The sequence below is a fragment of the Seriola aureovittata genome, chromosome 14 (genome assembly GCF_021018895.1).
Source record: "Seriola aureovittata isolate HTS-2021-v1 ecotype China chromosome 14, ASM2101889v1, whole genome shotgun sequence".
Taxonomy (NCBI): domain Eukaryota; kingdom Metazoa; phylum Chordata; class Actinopteri; order Carangiformes; family Carangidae; genus Seriola; species Seriola aureovittata.
In genome coordinates, this window is record NC_079377.1 from 21,898,125 (window position 1) to 21,916,431 (window position 18,307).

Here is an 18,307-nt window from a genome sequence, read left to right on the forward strand (position 1 = left end):
CATCAATCAACAGTACACATACAGTGTTGTGTCTTTGAATCATGCTTTTCTGCTGATTTTGACTGCAGAGGATCTCATGCAGAGGCTCAGTTTTTGAAAGCTCAAGTGCCAGTAACTGACATTTTGTGCAGTTTGCCGATTCAGTACCCTAACTGTGACAATCGAAGGCTGTTTAAGACACCTCTGCACCACTTTATGTTCTCCACACAGGTTAATTGATAAGTGGGTGGAAAATAGTGTGAGCCATTTTAAATTTTTGGACAACATAACTATTATTAAACCCTTGCTAATGTTCTTTTAGGTGCGGGTTATAGCATGTCATTACAGAAGCATAGCAGTGCAATATTCTTTAATGTATCTTTGCTACAGTTTTCATTCAGTTCTGAAGGTATGAAAATCAATCTTGAAACTGTCATTATGTTGTGCATCTATCACAGTGAACATCAAGTCTGCATAATTTTCTTTAAGATCCATTATTGTTGCATGGTGATGCAGATTGATTTCATATATGTATTTGATTTTATTATTAACAGCTGAGCAACCTTTGAACCTCCAGAAACAATGATTTGTAACCACACGCATACTGAATCTTTTTCAATCATGAGGTGATGAAACGCATTGAAACACAAACTGGCAGGTGAAAAATTCAAGGAGTTGACTTTTTACTAGCTGTCTGTCTGCCAGCTGAGCACCATGCTGATTGTTGATATCTGGAAAGTTGGCGAGCTGTCAGTCTCTCTGACAGTCTGCTTGTCCTGCCCGACTGGCTGACTGTGACAGGAAAACAGTTTTTTTTCTTTCCTTCACCGGCAGAATTTAAACTCCAGAAGTTATTGTTTTCCGACTTCTCGGATTACAACCTCCAACTGTCCTCAGAGTTCAGGCTCTGCTACTTATAATTGTCTCAGCATGCCAAACTGGCTACCTCAAGACTGCTATGATGAGATAAACAGCTTTCCAGGACTGCCCAGCTGATGAGGTTCATATCAGGACCCAGAGTTTCATCAGGAGCTGTCACTAGCCGACTACCTTAAGTAATGGACTGGATTCAAACACTGCAGCAAGGATATTGCAAGGAAACTGACCAGTGCAAATCATTGTCCTGAGGATATTTATAACAATTTGTGGTGATTTTATCCCAGTCTTTTAGGTCATATAGTATTAGTTCCAAAACCTCGGCCTAAATAACAAGAATATAGGCTCATTAAAGTAACTTAAATGTGTCAGTTTCAATAACCAGACTGCAATATGTTCCCTGTACACCATGAGCCAGGATGGGAAGCAGTGCTATAGTGGGGAGTGTTGCTCAAGGGTTTGGATTCTGTGACAAGATGTAAAATCACCCAGTCTCCCTGGGGTAAGTGAAATGTACCGTACGAGCACAGAGTCGTTTTGTATTATGGTGTGGGTGTGTGAAAAAGAGAGGGACACTAAGTGAGTAAAAGAAACAGAGTGAGAGGAGGGGAAAAACAGAGAGTATTGTTACATGGGGCTCTGGAAGATGTGTCCAGAGCTGCTGAAGAAAAATAATGACAGTAAGAACAAAGGCCTTGTCTGAATATTGTTTTTGTCCATGTTGAGGAATTAAAAAGGCAGCTTTGCATTTCAAACAGAAACACACACACATTCACACTAACCTATGAATAACTGGCTGTTGAGCTGCAGGTGGATGTGCCCGTCAGCAGGAGCCTCCTGCGTGGCGGCAGGGAGCTCGTCGAGGCGAAGCGACGCCTCTTTAACGTTGCGCTCGGCTCGAATGCGATGCCACCTGTTGTCGTTCAGTGGGAAGCCGGCCTTCACGCCGACCTCCAACGGGCCGTTACCCACGTCGAAGGAGAAGAGGACCTCAGTAGAGGCTGCGTCAGGGAAGGAAAAAGAAAATCAAGTCTTACTGTAAATATTGAGCAACATCCCTTTCTTACCACCCAGTGTTCCTGTCTCCCTGCAGCCTATCAACTTGTTCCACCTGTAGACAGACCAGGTGTTGGCCAGTGCTCAGACACACAAACACACATACAAAGGTGTGCTTAGGTATATATGTAATGCACAAGAACATTTCTTAGAGTGTATCTGCATTTGTAAAGCAAAAAATTCAGCTTTTAATTCCATACATTAAAAGAAATATAGAAAAAAAGAGAAGAGTGATTTTACATGAAATGCACTTTCAAGTAAAATCGCTAATGATGTCGCCCTATTTGCATGACAGAAATTGGTGCCAACAAAGCACATCGGCCTGTTGAGCTCATGCTGAACCTGTGAGGCTTTCTCATTAATATCCAGACTATAAAGAGCCTTTTAAATTCGCAAACGCTCTCTCGTCGCCTGTTTTTCACTTGTTAGCCTTTGACCGAGGACCACTCTGAAGCTCTTATTCCCTGTGAGAGTTTCACCGTCTGTGGAGGGAGCAAGATGAAGTGATTTCTGCTGAGGGAGCGCACACAGCTACTTGACACGTTGACACATGAGCTTTACTGGAACTTTGAGAACTATATCCTGACCAAAATAATGTGATGCAAACTACTGACATCGACCAGCTCACAAGGATGTCACCCTAAAAAGAGCGGTTGTCCTAGCAACCAGAAACAATGATTGCTGGACATCTAAACTGCTGTAGTGGTGACAACCAGCGAGATAACCATGGCCTAGACTAGGAGCTGTGTGGCGTACTGAGTCAGGTAAGGTCTGATTTTTTCGATGTTGTATAGAGCAAAGCAGAGAGCTGGTCATCGAAACATGACACCCAGGTTTATCGCAACCTTGGTTGGGGTGAGAGATGAAGAGGCGATTTTGATATCGATATCGTGATGGAGAGAATTAGTGTCAGCACTGGTGACTGATTTCATGAGCCACAAATTGAAAACATTACTCTGCATAAAACGCTTTTTTTGTGTGTGTTTACAGATCGTTGAATGTGTGTGCATGGATCGCCTGATACGTGTGGACTGGGTTACAATTACTGTAAGTGTGGAGCTTTGAGACTGTTTAACAGTCTCCAAGCCACGAAGGCTTGTTGCCTTTTCATGTTGGTGGAAAACTCAGATGTCTGATGCTTTTCAGTAAATTCGTGTGGAATTTTAATGTGGCATCCCCAAAAGATGAAAGATCCACACACGCACATTCAATCATTGGTGAATAAATACTATCTAATATCTTTAAGTATTTATAAACACAAAAACACACTTAATTAGATTAGGGAAGTGAGTGGTGTTTGTTTGATCATAAACTGAGTTTCTGACTTCTTATCCGTGTGCATATGCAGAAGGAAGGAAAGGTATTGCTGTGGCAGCGGTGTGACAGGAGTGATGGTGTGACTGTCCTCATTTTGCACTGTCAGTCTAAAAGCTGCAGTTTCATACTATATATTACTGACAAAAAAAAAAAAAAAAATGGTTCCAGCGGTTCCAGGAAAGAGATCAGATGGCCGGCTTCAACGTTAAACCTAGTTCATAGTGTGGATATATTATATAGTCTGTCATAAAGAGTTACCTGTACTTCTGTTTCTATCAAGACCAGCTACGATGGTAGATTAATTTTAATAAGTAACGTAAAATCATACAACACTTTATCAAGAGCTGAGAGACAGCTACAGCAGCACACACTATGTGAAAGACGATGAAGTGTTCCAGTACAATGCTATTTCAACACCAGTGCAATACAATGATACAGAGAACTATAAACTCTGGTGGTTATAAAGGAAATGTACTGCAGCGGGCTGGAACAATGACACTGCAGTGATTTCCCAGAGGAGGAAAAATAAATGGTGGGGTTGCAGGAGAAGAATATTTTTTTAGGGTTTAGAGGACCTGAGGTTGAGCTCCATGCAGGTCCATCACCCCCAGCTGAGTTCAGTCCACATGAAACTTTAGCTACCAGGATGGTCCCTCCTGCTCAGGTTGTACCCACATTTAAGTGCAGTCCGGATTAGACTCCGGACTTGAAAGGCTTTACTTACAGCTGAGTTCGATCCGAATGAAGTCTTTGATGCCCAGGTTTTCCAGGAAGACGCCAGAGGATGAGGTGGTTTTAAAGAGGAAGGAAATGTCTGCGCTCAGCTCTCCGTGGAATGTGGGAAAGTGGAGGTACGATGTCTCCTTGTCAAAAAACGCAGCGTTCCAGACATTTTCTGTAAATAAATTAAGAAAAACCTTTTCGACCCAGTTTTAAAATTAAAAAAAAAAAATTAGATTAGAAGAAGGAATGAGTTTGCAGTTCAGCTTTTTACTACACTACGATCCATCATTTAAATGCTGCTGATATTTGACCAGTATTGTACAGAGACCTGACACACAACAACCCTTCATTTTAAAACACATGTACAAGGTGACATTGATGGCTCTGGACTGGACTTACTGTCTCCATGGCAACGGAGGGGTCCTACCCTGTAGGCGCTCTCTGAGCCAGGCCTCTGAACATCACCCAGCACCAGAGATCTGACAGGGAGGTTTTCTTTGTGGGTCAACAGGCCGGTGTCATTAGTCCTGGATGGTGGGGAGAGGACGGAGAGGGGTGGGGGTGGCAAGTATAATTGAGAGCATGAGAGGAAGAAAAACAGGAAGGAGGAGGAAGATGATGAGGGAGAAAAAAGGGAAAAATCATTATCACCAGTAAAGTGACCACAAGATGAACCTGTAAACACGATCACTGCCTCCTAGGATATTTGATATATAGCATATAATATTCTTTTGACGTAAATCAGACAAAGGAAATGTTTTAATGCAGCATATTTTACAATCTCGTCGCCCTGTAAACACATAATACCATTCGGTGTAGTCAGCATCACAGTTGCAGTGGTGTTTGAGGTCCACACAGCTCTCCTGTTGTCCGCAGGCACACTGCTGGCTGCCCGGTGAAGCCCCGCCCCAGTACGTTTGCACCTGTCCTTCACCTGGACCTCCCACCCACCAGCTGAGTGCAGAGCCATCTGAGAGAGACACACACACACACACACAACACACACACACACACACACACACACACACACACTTGTTTTTGTCTCTCGTGCCAAAGTGCCAAATCCCAACCTTAACACTAACATTCATCAACAAACATTTTTTTTCATAAATGGAGAACTGTTGAATCATGGATGAACTGTGCTTCTATGTGGTGTCACAGAACATCAACACCTCACCTGGTGTGTGGAGAAGACGTGACTTCCTGCAGTGGTAGGTCACTTCCTGTTCGCAGCGCTCTGATTGGCTGATGATGGCCGCCAGCTGCGCCTCTTCAGATGCGTATTCAAAATGAGCCGAGTGCTGATTCTTTCCCGGCGATGGTCGAACTCTGGTCAGTTCTGTGTTATTGTGCTGAATCACCATCCACGTCTTGTCCTCTGGTGGAGAGAGAGACGGAGAAAAGACAAAGAGTGTGTTTTTAATTTTCTTATCCATTTGTGTGTGTGTGTGTAGGAAATTCAGTGTCAAGACGCCTCACTCAGCTGGAGGACTGACAGGCAGAAACAGAGGCAGGATGAAAGACAGACTGGACACGAAGGCCTCTGCGTGGTGTGATTTGATGTGTGTGTGTTTTGATGTGTGTGTCAGCTACCTGTCATGTTGCAGTATATTAGCTGTGGTCTGATGGGTCCGCTGCCATCCACATCAATGTAATAATAGCCCGACGTGTTCCCTTTGTGCTTGTATGCCTCACAGGACTGCTCGTATATCGCTGAGGACAGAGACAAACATCATCAATATCGCAGCCATTGGACATGTTTTTTTCAGCTGTTTACAGTCGTATGTATCCAGGTTAATATTCTTCTCTCTCTTTTTATTAAAGGAGAGATTATAAGACAATGGACACATAAAAAGCTCACCACACCCGCACTGCTGACTATTATTTTGTTTCTCTTTCAAAATTTGATCTCTTTCAGCGATTAGCAGGTTAACCATGACAACAAAGTGCAGCTTTTTGTTGCATTGGAACTTCAGTAGTTATTCCACAATTATTAAATCACATAACACAAAACAACCTGAAAGGAACCATGTAGTGCACTTTATGTATTTTAGGTATTCTGCTATCAAACATGTTTAAAATGTTTACTTTATTAAATTTTATGACTGTGTAACTGCTGTGCAGATATGTAGGAAAAAAAAAACTGTCAACACCTCAGTGTGAAGACAAGACTCCACGAAGTCTCTGCTCAGAGAGCAGAGATTGACACATGATCCCCTGTGAAACCACAGTGTGATGTTTTCGCAGTTCAGGGTTTTCACTGATTAAACAAACGAGATATAATGTGTTAATTAAAGGTGCTGTTAGGTGGATGTTGTTACCTTTGGACGGAGCCAAGCTAGCTGTTTCCAGACCTTATGCTAAACTAAGCTGCTGGGTTTAGCTTCACATTTAACGTACAGACATGATGTACTTTGTCTAACTCACGGCAAGAATGTGAACAATTATATTTTCCCAAAATGTCTTCTACTACTGCTACTACTGTTCCTTTAATGGAGGTCTTTGTCTTCTTCAGGAGTGTTATTGAGAGCCATTTAAGCAGAAGCTCTGGTTTTAGGAGCCATTCTGTAAAACATCCAAGCTGCTCGCAGGTGCTGAGATTTGCAGTCAGGAAGGCTGCAAAATATTTCTATGACTGATGCTTATCTGATGAATTGTAATTGGAAAATAAGTTAAATGGCTTGGAACACATCACTCTAGACCACAAAAGTGTGTAATAATCAAATTCATATAAGTCAGCAGCTCCCTCCTTGCTTATTGCTTATTGTAGGAACCACTGAGCACCTTATTGATCTTTCTTGCTCCATTTTTGATTAGATTTTGATTAATTTCAGCTTTGACACGTCTGAATACTGTAGTAAATGGTACAAATATCTTGTCTGTAATTTATAGTTTGTGCAGAAGATTGCAAAAGGAGCACTTTACAGGGTCTTTATACAAAATCTTTACACTACATATGGATGCATGGATTGTGAAGAGGCAAAAAACTGACATAGCTTTCTAAGGAAACTCCTTCTTCGCTGAAATTTTAGAGCTAACGACGACCTATTAGTTCTTTGTTCTCTTTAGCTCTTTTCATCTTCCTCCCTTGCTCCTTCTCCTCCTCTAAGTTCCTCTCTTTGTGTTGAGTGGTTTCCCCTGGACTGAGACTCCTCAGCACCCAAACAATGATTATTGCAGCAAAGGTGTTTGATCTCAGCCTGACCTTCTGCTTCAACGGCATCTGCAGGGACCTGACATTAAAAGCAGCTGGTTGTCTCATTACAGGAAACAGCTGAACACAAGTGCAAACATACACAGACACACACACACGTACATGCGAAAACACACAGAATCCATATTGTATTTTTGACCTCTGCAGAACAATAATTGCCAAAGCGTCTGGCTCTTACAGCTGTGACAGGTTGCTCCGCTGTAGCTGGTGCTGGAGCAGTTGCAGTGAAAGGTGCTCCATGATTGACTGCAGCTGCCTCCATGTTCACAGTGATTGGGTGAACACCTGAGAGACAGAGACAGGAAGGAGAGCCCTCATTTAGACCTTATCCCAATAACCGGTCCCCATGACGTACAGGTAATGAGTTACACTGTGCTTTATTAAAATAACTCCACAACAGAGGGGGCACTACTCCTGACTTAAACACATCCTGAGAGGCTGAGAGCAGGACAAAAACTGACAAGGACAATGTGGATAGCTATCTTTTTGACTTGACTACAAAATGTTCACCCACTTGCGATATTAGCACAAACTCTACAACAGAGAACACAAGTTAATAAATACAGTGTGTGTTCAGGGTAGCCTTTTATTTAAAAGTAAGGAGGTGAAACCATTGTGTCAAGGTTAGGGTAACGTTTTCCTGGTGGTAAAATAACACTTCCACTCAAAGTTTGCTGCTTTAGCCGGGACAGATCACTGCATAATTTAGTTAATGTTACTCACCTGCAGTAAACACCTTACTTTTCACTATACCTGTTTACAGCTTGCCTTCATGAAAGTATATGTCACCCATTGGAATGATATGGCAATGACAAGGCACAAAGGCATAAACTATGTCAGACTTCGGCTGAACAGACTTTTCAGTGCTGGTTTTTGTCAAAAATAATAAAACAATAATAGAGTTGTGTAATCATAAAAACAGTGGCCGTCATCATCTGGAGGATTTCTTAAGCCTCTTTCCTAAACACCTCACTCTTCTAAATGTTGAGCACAATTGACAGCATTAATAAATTAAATAATTGACTGTAAAAATCTCAACAGGAGGAGTGAATCAGAAACGCTCTTCCTTCCTTTCCTCCTTCCCTCCCTCTACGACAGCTGTCATGGTGTATCGGAGCACGGCACAGTGAATCCCCTTGGATGCATATATTTGCCCAGAAACATATCTCCAAACTAATAACTGTTGAAGTGAAGGCACACATCTGAAGCGTCTTTCTGACAGCACTGAATGGAACAAAGCTCTGAAAACAATGCTCATACAGGGTTGCTTTTTTTCTTGTCTTCCATGGACATTTTCCTTTGGATCAGTGGAGTGTTTGCGGGTTCTCTGCGATGATTTCTCTGATTGGAAAACAATCCTGGTGTTATTATTTTGTCCTTTAGCATAGATCGTGGTATCCAAAATACTATAGACTAATACTTTATGAGGTGAAGGACTCAAACTAGAATAGTCTTTATATTTTGATATAGGGTGAACAGTGTTTCAGCAAGAAGCCGTGTCTGAGTTACCACTGTCTCTTAAGCTGGTATTTCCTTCACCTTGTACTCAGCCACGACCGTGGCCCAGACAGGGTTACTTACTCAGTATTGGGAGCTGTGAGCACTGCCTCTTTTTTTCCCTCCTAACACTATATGAGCAAACTCTGCTGCAGCTAACTTTTTTTTCTTCTGAATGTCATCCTTGTGTCAGGATGGAGCTGGCGGTGGCAAGCAAAACAAGAAAGAGAGGAGGAGGAGGAGGGGAAGAAAAAAGTGAGAGTGAGAGGAAAGAGACAAAATGATGGAGATACTGCAGGGAGGGAGAAATCCAGGAAGGGGAATTGAGGTTGAGAGAGGGATCGAAGAAGAGGAAGGGGGAAGGCAGCAACAAAGCGGATGAAGGTTGGGATGACTGGAGCTCAGCGGTGACTGGGTAAACATATTAGGAAGGGGAAATGAGGTCAGTGACTGCAGAGAGACTGAAAGAGAAAAGGGAGAGAGCGCAGCGTGTATGTTTAATCTTTTAGCTGGTGGGAAATTCACTGCTGGAAAAGGCCTTACTCAGCAGGATTGTGAGATGGTAAAGTTTGGTTTTTAGCACCAATTTCTTTGCGTTCTTTTTATCTAAAAGTAAGTTGTGATGAAGGCAGGTGCAGCACTTTGTATTTACTTCACTGCTTTGTGCTTTTAAATATATGGATTACATATTATGGCTGTCCTCTGTCGCCTTGTTTACATTTCTTTCTGAGTCCACTGATAAATTCTGTAAACATATGATTAGTCAAGCGGCACATATTTCAGGAAAGTATACTGCAGGTTGGAGGTAAAGGGTTGGAGAGGTGTAAATCAATTTTTCAACTTGACATTTCATTGAAACAAAAGCTGCTTGGTGGATAATATGTATGCCATTTACCAATGGGCTCTAATGATTTGGAAAAAGGTCTAATGTCTGAGAGCAATGTGTTATTGCTCACACATACACAACAACATTAAACTGACACAGTGGAGTTTGACTTGACATTTTCTGGATTACAGACAGAGAAAAGAGACATATTAGAAGCCAGTGTTTCTCCAGTGTTTGATGACACGGAAACGTCTAGAATATTGATTCTGTCTAATGGTTGTAATGGATTTTATAGTGTACAATATATATATTGGTGAAACAGAGTTTTAGTCTCCATATATATCTATACAAAGGTCTGGCACACGTATGTATATATAAATATATTGTATGATGTATCTATATATAAATAAACACCTTGCCAATCGCTTGCCAAAAGCTTCTTTTGTTGAGGCATTTCTAATTTAATTGTCCATATTAAAGGGGCCACTGAACTTGGCAGGAGCGGGTGGTGGTGATTGTCATTTGACAAGAGCTTCAGTCATTGTTGCGTTTACAAGATAAGAGGTTATTATACGCCCTCTGAGCAGCGCTATGTCTTCAGGGCAGATTGGAGGCTGCAGTGAGTTGCTATTGGAAAGTGATGAGACGGGCCGGTGCTAGCTAGTTAGCATGCTAACTTCAGTAGAGGAAAAGATGTGATAGAGACAAGAGTCTGGTGTTGCTTTTCACCGCTGGAGACAGCTGTTGATGAGTAAAGGCCTTGCAACGTTTCTTTTAGACTGGTAAGTAAACACCTGCTAATGCTAACGCTGGCTACGTAGCAATAGCAAAACTTACATATAGCTCCTATAAGAAATTCAGGGTTTGTGACTCGAGTCCAGGAGATACTCTGATAAATTGTGCTTCACACACAGTAGTGCAAAGTTTTACTCCTCAAACTAATAGTCTGTCATGAAAAGAGAAATGCCATCCTGAATGAAAAAACTATAACGAAGATAACAATCATCTGGTAACAACAATCAGAACAGCAGACGCAGAGAGCAAACCAGGCAAATAAGAAATCTTCTTCAAACATGCCAATTTTCTCTGTCCAGTTACAGTAACTTTGAAACATAATATCCTAGAATTTTTCCAAACCCACACACTGAGACACAGTGCGAGTCAGGGCCAAGCAGATAAAACACTGGGAACAGAATGGCAACTTGGCAGAGAAAAAAATGTTTTTCTCACTGTGCTCATTTCACTCTGGTCTCCGCTGAACAATAACTCACTAAATGTTGTGTCTGTGCATGTGCGTCTCCTGGATGCTGTTTTCTCTCCATAACAATCCATACAGGCTCACTGCTTCTCTCAATTAAACAAACAGAGAAGTGAAATCACATTGTGGCACAGCGAAAAGAAGCTCCATCTCATATGATGCTAAATGACGAGAACAACAACAACAACAACAACAAAAAGAAAAGGTTTTTCTGTTGCCATAATTCCCCCTGTATCCAATCCACGTCTGTCTAATAATCCACATGTAACCCCATTTCACAGGAAGCCAGTCACTGAGCCTTCAGAGGGAGATTAACAGGATTTACAAAGGAAGAGTGACAACAAAATCAAACATTTTAACATTATCGCATCCTCTTTGCTGATAATTCCTTCTAAGACACAAAATCTTCTGGATAAATAAAAGTAAAAGCAGATTTAGCATTTGCTTGGGTCAATCCGCCTTATATAAATATCACCAAACAAATGCTGCGTTTAGGTCTGACCTGTCGATGATGCCACACATGTCGATCTGCAGGTGACTGTAGTTTCCGATCATTCTCTGCTGCACCTTGATCAAATCCATCTCTTGGCCGTCCACAGTCAGCAGACGCATGCAGCCCTGGAAAGCTTTGAAAGGGTTCATGCACTCCTGGCTGCTCACATCAGCGGGGCAACCTGCACATGAACAACGCAGAGGAAACCACCACATCAAGCTTCAACCTGAAAAAAACAACTGCACTGACAGATATATCATATATTATCATATACAATTAAAGTGTCTCAAGAACAGAAACCTTGATTCATGCATGTGTTCATTTGTTCGTTCCTCTCTTACCACCAAAGAAAAGTTGACCTGTGGTAATAAGAAATGAGGGACTGGCATGAGCAGTGGCTCCTTCGTCCCCGTCCACTGCGATGGTCAGACGTCCTCGTCTGGAGACCAGCACCACAGAGTGCCACTGACCGTCATTCAGAGCTGAACCTGAGGACACAGAACGACATATCTTTATCTTGATTTTAATTTAATCCTGTAATTCAATATCAGCTGTATCACTCGTAAGGATTTTTTGTCTAAATCTGCAGTGAACCTGGGTCAGGAACTAGAATCGATATGTGCAGGATTTTGTAGGATGTTAAGAGCGAGGATGAGGTTTTAAGAGAAGTACTATAAATGTTGTGACTTATTGGTCTCTGGAGGGAAAATTCTTTATGACTGTTGTACTCTATGTGGAGGTGTGTCAAAGGTTGGGCTCAGCAACAAAGCAGTGCTGTTGCTGGAGCTGGCAGAGACTTTTCCCAGAGATGTATGTTTGGCAGCAGAAGGGGGCTGAATCCGGATCTACTGGCTGAAGAAGATTACCACTCCTTTTTTCTGGCTTTTAGAAATAATAATAATAAAAGCTTTTTTATTTCAGCATTTGTTTCTTGAAATTTGTGCAAATTTGAAAACCTGTCATCTCTGTGTATGACAATGAATATGAGGAGTATTGTCTGATTTGTGCCGAGGGCTCAGCTTCCTGCAAAACGCCACTGCAAAAACAAAGACCAACTTCATTATTAAAATCAAGATGTTCTTCTTAATGATGGGTTACATTACTAAAATCACAAGTAAACAAAACACAAGTCGGTTACAGCTTTGCTGAATCTATACTTTGAATGTGTGAATGCTAATCTGGACCATGATGAGATTTAACTGCACACAAGATAGAGACACTTGGCATGGGTACACTAAGGTCTAAGTTGGAGGCTTGTGGTCAGACTGACCTGCGCTGAGCTCCAGCGGTGCCCTGCCAGGCTTGTGGACCTGAAGATGGAGCATGGCTTTGCTCAGGTACAGCCAGACCGCACCCCCTTGGCTTGGGAGATCAAAGGTCAGCAGCAACCCTGCCTTGTTCCAGGTTCGAAACTGAAGCCCCACTGACATGCCCATTAATGATGGTTCGGTCACCCTTAGCAACCAGAGGAAACTCTGGGGGCTGGTGAACGTCATGGCAACAAAAATGGGTTCAGCACAGGAAAAGGTCACATTGCCCTGAGATAGATGGAGAAGAGAGGGGAAAAGATATGGAGAGAAAGAAATTATTATAGCCAAAGAGGGAAAACACGATAACGTATGAATATAAATTAATTTCCAAGGCTGTGTGGCGGTGCCCTCATGCACAGAGATCTCATCAGCAAGTCTCCTTAAAGAGCATGAGAGCATTACCATAATGATAATGGCCAGGCTTAGAATAAGCACCAGCAGCTCAAACTGAAGGCACCAATGTCACCCAACAGCTATCTAAGGTCGTAGAGGAAGTACGGGCGAGCAGAAAGAGCGAAAAAGTGGAGAGGAGAGAGCGAGAAATAAGATGGCGATAAAAAGACTGGGGGCATTTGGCTTTCTCTGTGCGTAAGTGGTAACTGCAGTAAGTCCACTGCTAGGGCAGTGATACGTTACATCCCGGGTTCCCTACTGGGAATACTGGGTTTCTATTTTCAGTGGCGTATGCAACACACAGACACATGATCATATCTGAAAGCTCTTTGTGGGGCAGTTAAAGTAATAAACAGTAATGCAGACTGAAGAGGAGAGTGCCGCAGGGATTCAGCAGAACCCACAAGCACACATCCATGCATGCACACAAACACACTGACAGAGATACATGTCTTCTCATTATGAGCATTTACAGTAAAACGGATTTTAGTGAGGAGATATTTCCCTCAAAGACCCTTCAGATGCAGCTAAGCAACAGCAAAGGACAATATTTATTCAGTAAACATCTGGTGTGTCATCAATCATACACTGTTAGGCTGATAGACAAAAATGACAGACGAGTAGGAAGCATACCACGACGCAAGGTGGACGCAAGGTGGACTTAACTATCTGTTAATGCACTGTCAAACACAAGTATTATTGCTATGGTTACCAGCAAATTATACTGCACAACGCCTTGTCCAGTCATTTAGATTGTTGAATCAATGTCTGTGAGTGTTAAAGATTTATATTTTTCATGGTCAGTGGTGAAAAGAGTACATTTAGTCCGGCATTGTACTTTCCATTTTATGCTGCTTTGTACTTCTACCACACTGTATTTAAAATATTTAAATTCTATATGAATTCTGATGTAGTTTTATAGATGAAGCTACCTGGCAGTATATTAATTAATTAAAATTAGTCACATCTTTACCAGCTGCAACACTGAAATGATGCTTATATAATGATGCGTCAGTACCAATAGTATCAATTAATATAAAGATATTATTCTGAAATGGGCCATTTCTCATAATTTGTACTTTTATTTTTGGTACTTTCTGTACTATATTTTGGTATTTTGATTATAATACTTCTATAATACACTTGACTTAAGTATTAAGTATACACTCTTCTTCCACCTCTGCAGTGGTTGCTAAATGTTCATTCACATGTATTTGTTGAAATAAAATCTATAATACTTGTTGCTAATGGACTCATGTTGGACTGAAACATATATGAGGCTCATTTCAGGCCACAATGTTACTTATTCCCTTTACAAGCCCTCAAATAGATGACATGCACCAGTGGATCCAACGTGAGGCATCCCTGAGGCATCCACCAAAAGGCATTATGTCTAGCGTGTCCACAGTGCACATGTGGTAATATACAAACACAAACACACACCTGCTTTTCAGTAGCACATTGTGAGCCAGTGTACCTTCACAGAGACCCGCTGGTCTCTCTGTTTGGCGAGGTCCGCCAAGTTCACGCCGTTGTAAACGAGGTTTTCCAAACAGCCGTGGAAATTTCTGTTCGACCCGACTGACCTCAGAGAGCCGAGGCCCTGCTCTGCTCCCACACTCATCTGTAAGGGGAAAACACAAGCACACAGACAAATACATACAAAGATTAAAAAACCAACAAAAAAAACAAAATGAAAGTGGGTGTTTTTCTGTCGCCTACACACACACACACACACACACACACACACACACACAAACACACCTGGTCGTGGTCCCAGTGGGTGAATCTTGGTGGAATCTGCACCCACAGCGTGCTTTTGTCCACAGTGAGGTTGAGGTGATTGCTGTGATGCTCCACGGCGACCTGGTGCCAGTGCTGGTCGTCTAACAGGCTGCCCAGAGACACGAGATGCCGGCTGTCAGGAGAAGAACTCCTGCCTGGAATGTGGGGAGGAGGACAAAGAGATGAAGATGTGGTGATGGTAGATAAAGGACAAGATGAGGAGAGTCTGAAGGAGAAAATTTATTTTTTAAAGTAAATAAGTATAGGTGACAAATTCTGCTCTGATGTCTTTGGATTGAAGGAAATGAACTGGTACAGTAGTGTCACAGTTTTCTGGCGGGGATGACATCTCAGAACCAGAACCAAATCTACATTGACAGCCAAGAAAGAACCAGACACAGTAGATGATAACACATAATTAACACTAAAGGGAGTAGAGGAAGAGGTAGACAGGCAGAGGAAACGACAGAGGAAATACTGCTGGTGTTCTGCACTCCCTAAAGTGTTGGCAGAGCGCAGAGTTATTGCTGAGACAAAGAGGTGAAGATGGAGCTAAATGCAGTCAGTCATTAAATATGAATTAGATATTGTTTGAAAGGAGACAACGTTGTCTATGTGGGGAAAGAGAGAATGAGTGAAAGAGAAAGTGAGACAGACAGAGCCCGAGTCAAATGTGTTTAGTCATCAATCATCACTGATCGATCAGACAGATACTTGGCATAACAGAGGGAGAAAGCAGAGAGAGGGAAGGAGACAGACAGAGACAGAGGAGGAAAAAGTGACGTGTACTCAATCATCATTGATCAGCAGACTGATGTTTATAGAGAGAAAGAGACAGAGAAATTAAGGTAAAGTGTATTTAGTCATCAGTGATACTCAGTATCAGCAGCGAATTTGCAGCAGCAAATATGTTTTGAAAGAAACATAATGCCTTGCATACAGTGTTACATTGTTTATCAACATGACAAAACACGCATAAGGAGTTGCAAAAGGTTGATACTGAACATGTCAACAAAAATGTTCACTGACAATGTTTTCCACTTGTTTTCGCACATCATCAGCTCCTGGCAAATGAAACATTATTAAACTCTCCTATCGCTATGTTTAGATTATCGTCAAGACAGGATGTTTTTACTTTATTAATATTTAAACCACAAAAGCACAGTCTCTTTCAGAGTCACATGGGTTAGAAGCCTTTCCCGCACCCTTGTGGATAAACCAGATATAGTAGATATGACAGATAGTAAATAAGGGTTTGGGCACTGCATTTAAAAATGCTAAATGTTGGACTGAAATCTATTTATTTCAACGGAAACAGTGCGAACAGGGAATTTTCTCGATGACATGAAGTTAATTCATGTGGAGTTTGACTTTGATGAACATTGACATGCTGTTGACCAATTGCAAAGTGTGACAGAGAACCACTATTAGCTTTACATTGCCATCCCATTTTATAGTATCTTGCCAAAAGGAGATTTCCTACTCATATCCATTTTGCCACGAATGATACTGTTCACAACAGCATGAAACTCAAGTACCATTTTGCAAGGAGTTCATGGGTGAATTTTGCTGCATCAGTTTCTGGTGTGAATGTGCACTACCAGTCAGGTGAACAGAAAAATGCCTGATGTTGTATTATCTTTATACTCAAAGCTACTTGAAGGTACTCTGTGGCTGTGATGCAATACATAGTCCTGATAATGGTTTCACACTATTCTTCTGATCTGTAGGGGGCAGTACTGTGCAACAATGTGCCAACAAAGGCAGGGAAGAACAAGACTGGTAATTAGTAAACACGTCAGGTTTCAATGTGCTCAGGCAATCAACTTTTCAAATGTTTTATTTATTTGTTGGACCTCCAGGATTGTGTGTTTCTGGTGAGAAAAGCTGAATGTAAACATGACTTTGGCTTATAACAGGGCACCTTGAAATATTGAAGAAGAACAAGGTTATAAAAACAGGGTGGTTGTAGTAAGGCACAGATTATTTTATACCCTACAGATACAGATGTATGCTTTTGTTTAAATCCCTGTTAGCTTTACTAGCATAGACAATCCATTATCTACAAGGTTAATAAGGTTAGGGTTTGTTCTGTAAGTGCCCTCCATCTCTTTAGTGCTTCACAAAACTCCAGAATCACCAATTGTTCACCGAGGTCATCTTAATTTTTTGTGAGTATCCTCAGGATTCATTCAGCTTTCTTCAAGGAACTGTCTGAACTTCTCCTGCTTTATGACCTGAGGAGCTGCTAAAAGTTTCTCATATCCTTTTTACTTTTTACAGTGTGGGCTCGTGTGTTAGATCATTGCAGACAGCTCCCCAAGGCAATATCACCTAATCATCTTCTGTCTGCTTCTGAATTACAGCTCTTCGCCGCGACTCTAAATCTAATTTTGTCGGAAGACATTGACAGGTCTTATCAGATGACAGACTGCTGTAATTGTGTCAGCATTTTTATTTTATTCTGTTCAGCTTAAATGACTGAGACGGCACACACAATCAGTCAACACAGGTGTAGCGTGTAACCTCGGAACCTGTTCACAACAAGTGCTCCAGGAGGACGTTTCTGAAATCTTGTAAATTTCAAGATGTTTAAAAAGCCAGGTCAAATAAAAGAAATGAGAGAAAAAGTTTTTAGATTTAGTTTTTCCTTACGCAAGCCCTTTGATGATGCAGATTTTAGTCAAATTTAAATTTTCCATCATCGTATACAAGTTGTCAAACTGTCAAAAAAACTGCCTCTGTGATGCTGTTAGAAAAACGCAGACTTTGTTTCTTTCCTGTAATTTTTTTTCCTGTTCCTTGTTGTGGCCGCGATTGTCCATCAACACAATCAGCAACTTTCAAGCTTCAGTACCAATCAGCAGTCTCTAAACATATACATCACAACAACTCCACCAGGAAATTAAAGTTTGATGTGACATGTGTTTGAAGAAGTCACTCGGATTTCTTTGAGACATAGAACAAGCACCTGAATGCGGGACCGTTCGAGCCTCACAGGTTACGCAGCTAATCAGTTTGCCATTGTGAGTCAAACATCACCTCTGTGCTCCCGCAATGAGTCAGCTGCAGGCTGTAAAATTAAGCACAACTGGCTCTGCCTGACATGAGCATGTTGCTTCTTGGATGAAGGCTAAGCTGTTGATTTACAACCCTGTCAGACTGAGCATAACTGAGAGACCTTCCTATAAATCACTATGGATAGAGTAGAATAACAGGGCAAGTCAATACTGCAGTATTGAACACAGCGCACGGCCCACCACTCACTGTGACAACTGAGCTGACAGACTGTATCCAGAATGAGTCATCGTCTGCGTCCAACAGGCATCTGTTTTCCCATCTACAGTAGACAGGGAAAACAGCTACATGACAGGAATAATTTAAATATTTTTCACCTGGAAAATTTGATTATTTATATATTTGAGGGCAAAAAAAAAAAATCTTGTTTTTCTATCGAGAAATAACCATCCATCCATTAGCGATCCTGTTTGTGGGGGATCTGGAGTCAATCCCCGCTGACATTGGGTGAAAGATTACCCACATGAGACATGTCATCAGTCTATCACAGGGCTGACATATG

At 41.7% G+C, this 18,307-nt stretch overlaps 1 protein-coding gene across 1 annotated transcript in view; it reads right to left on the reverse strand.

Moving 5' to 3' along the window:
- The window catches only part of LOC130181839 (contactin-associated protein-like 4), a 64,115-nt gene that overhangs the window by 11,627 nt on the left and 34,181 nt on the right, over nucleotides 1-18,307 (reverse strand). The window contains exons 6-17 of the mRNA XM_056396294.1: nucleotides 14,707-14,882; nucleotides 14,420-14,566; nucleotides 12,510-12,777; nucleotides 11,581-11,727; nucleotides 11,249-11,420; nucleotides 7,344-7,450; nucleotides 5,545-5,664; nucleotides 5,129-5,329; nucleotides 4,759-4,921; nucleotides 4,351-4,478; nucleotides 3,953-4,123; nucleotides 1,638-1,856 (exon numbers count right to left, since the gene is read on the reverse strand). Of these exons, the coding sequence (XP_056252269.1) occupies nucleotides 1,638-1,856; nucleotides 3,953-4,123; nucleotides 4,351-4,478; nucleotides 4,759-4,921; nucleotides 5,129-5,329; nucleotides 5,545-5,664; nucleotides 7,344-7,450; nucleotides 11,249-11,420; nucleotides 11,581-11,727; nucleotides 12,510-12,777; nucleotides 14,420-14,566; nucleotides 14,707-14,882 (2,019 nt within the window). The remainder of the gene's footprint in view (nucleotides 1-1,637; nucleotides 1,857-3,952; nucleotides 4,124-4,350; nucleotides 4,479-4,758; nucleotides 4,922-5,128; nucleotides 5,330-5,544; nucleotides 5,665-7,343; nucleotides 7,451-11,248; nucleotides 11,421-11,580; nucleotides 11,728-12,509; nucleotides 12,778-14,419; nucleotides 14,567-14,706; nucleotides 14,883-18,307) is intronic.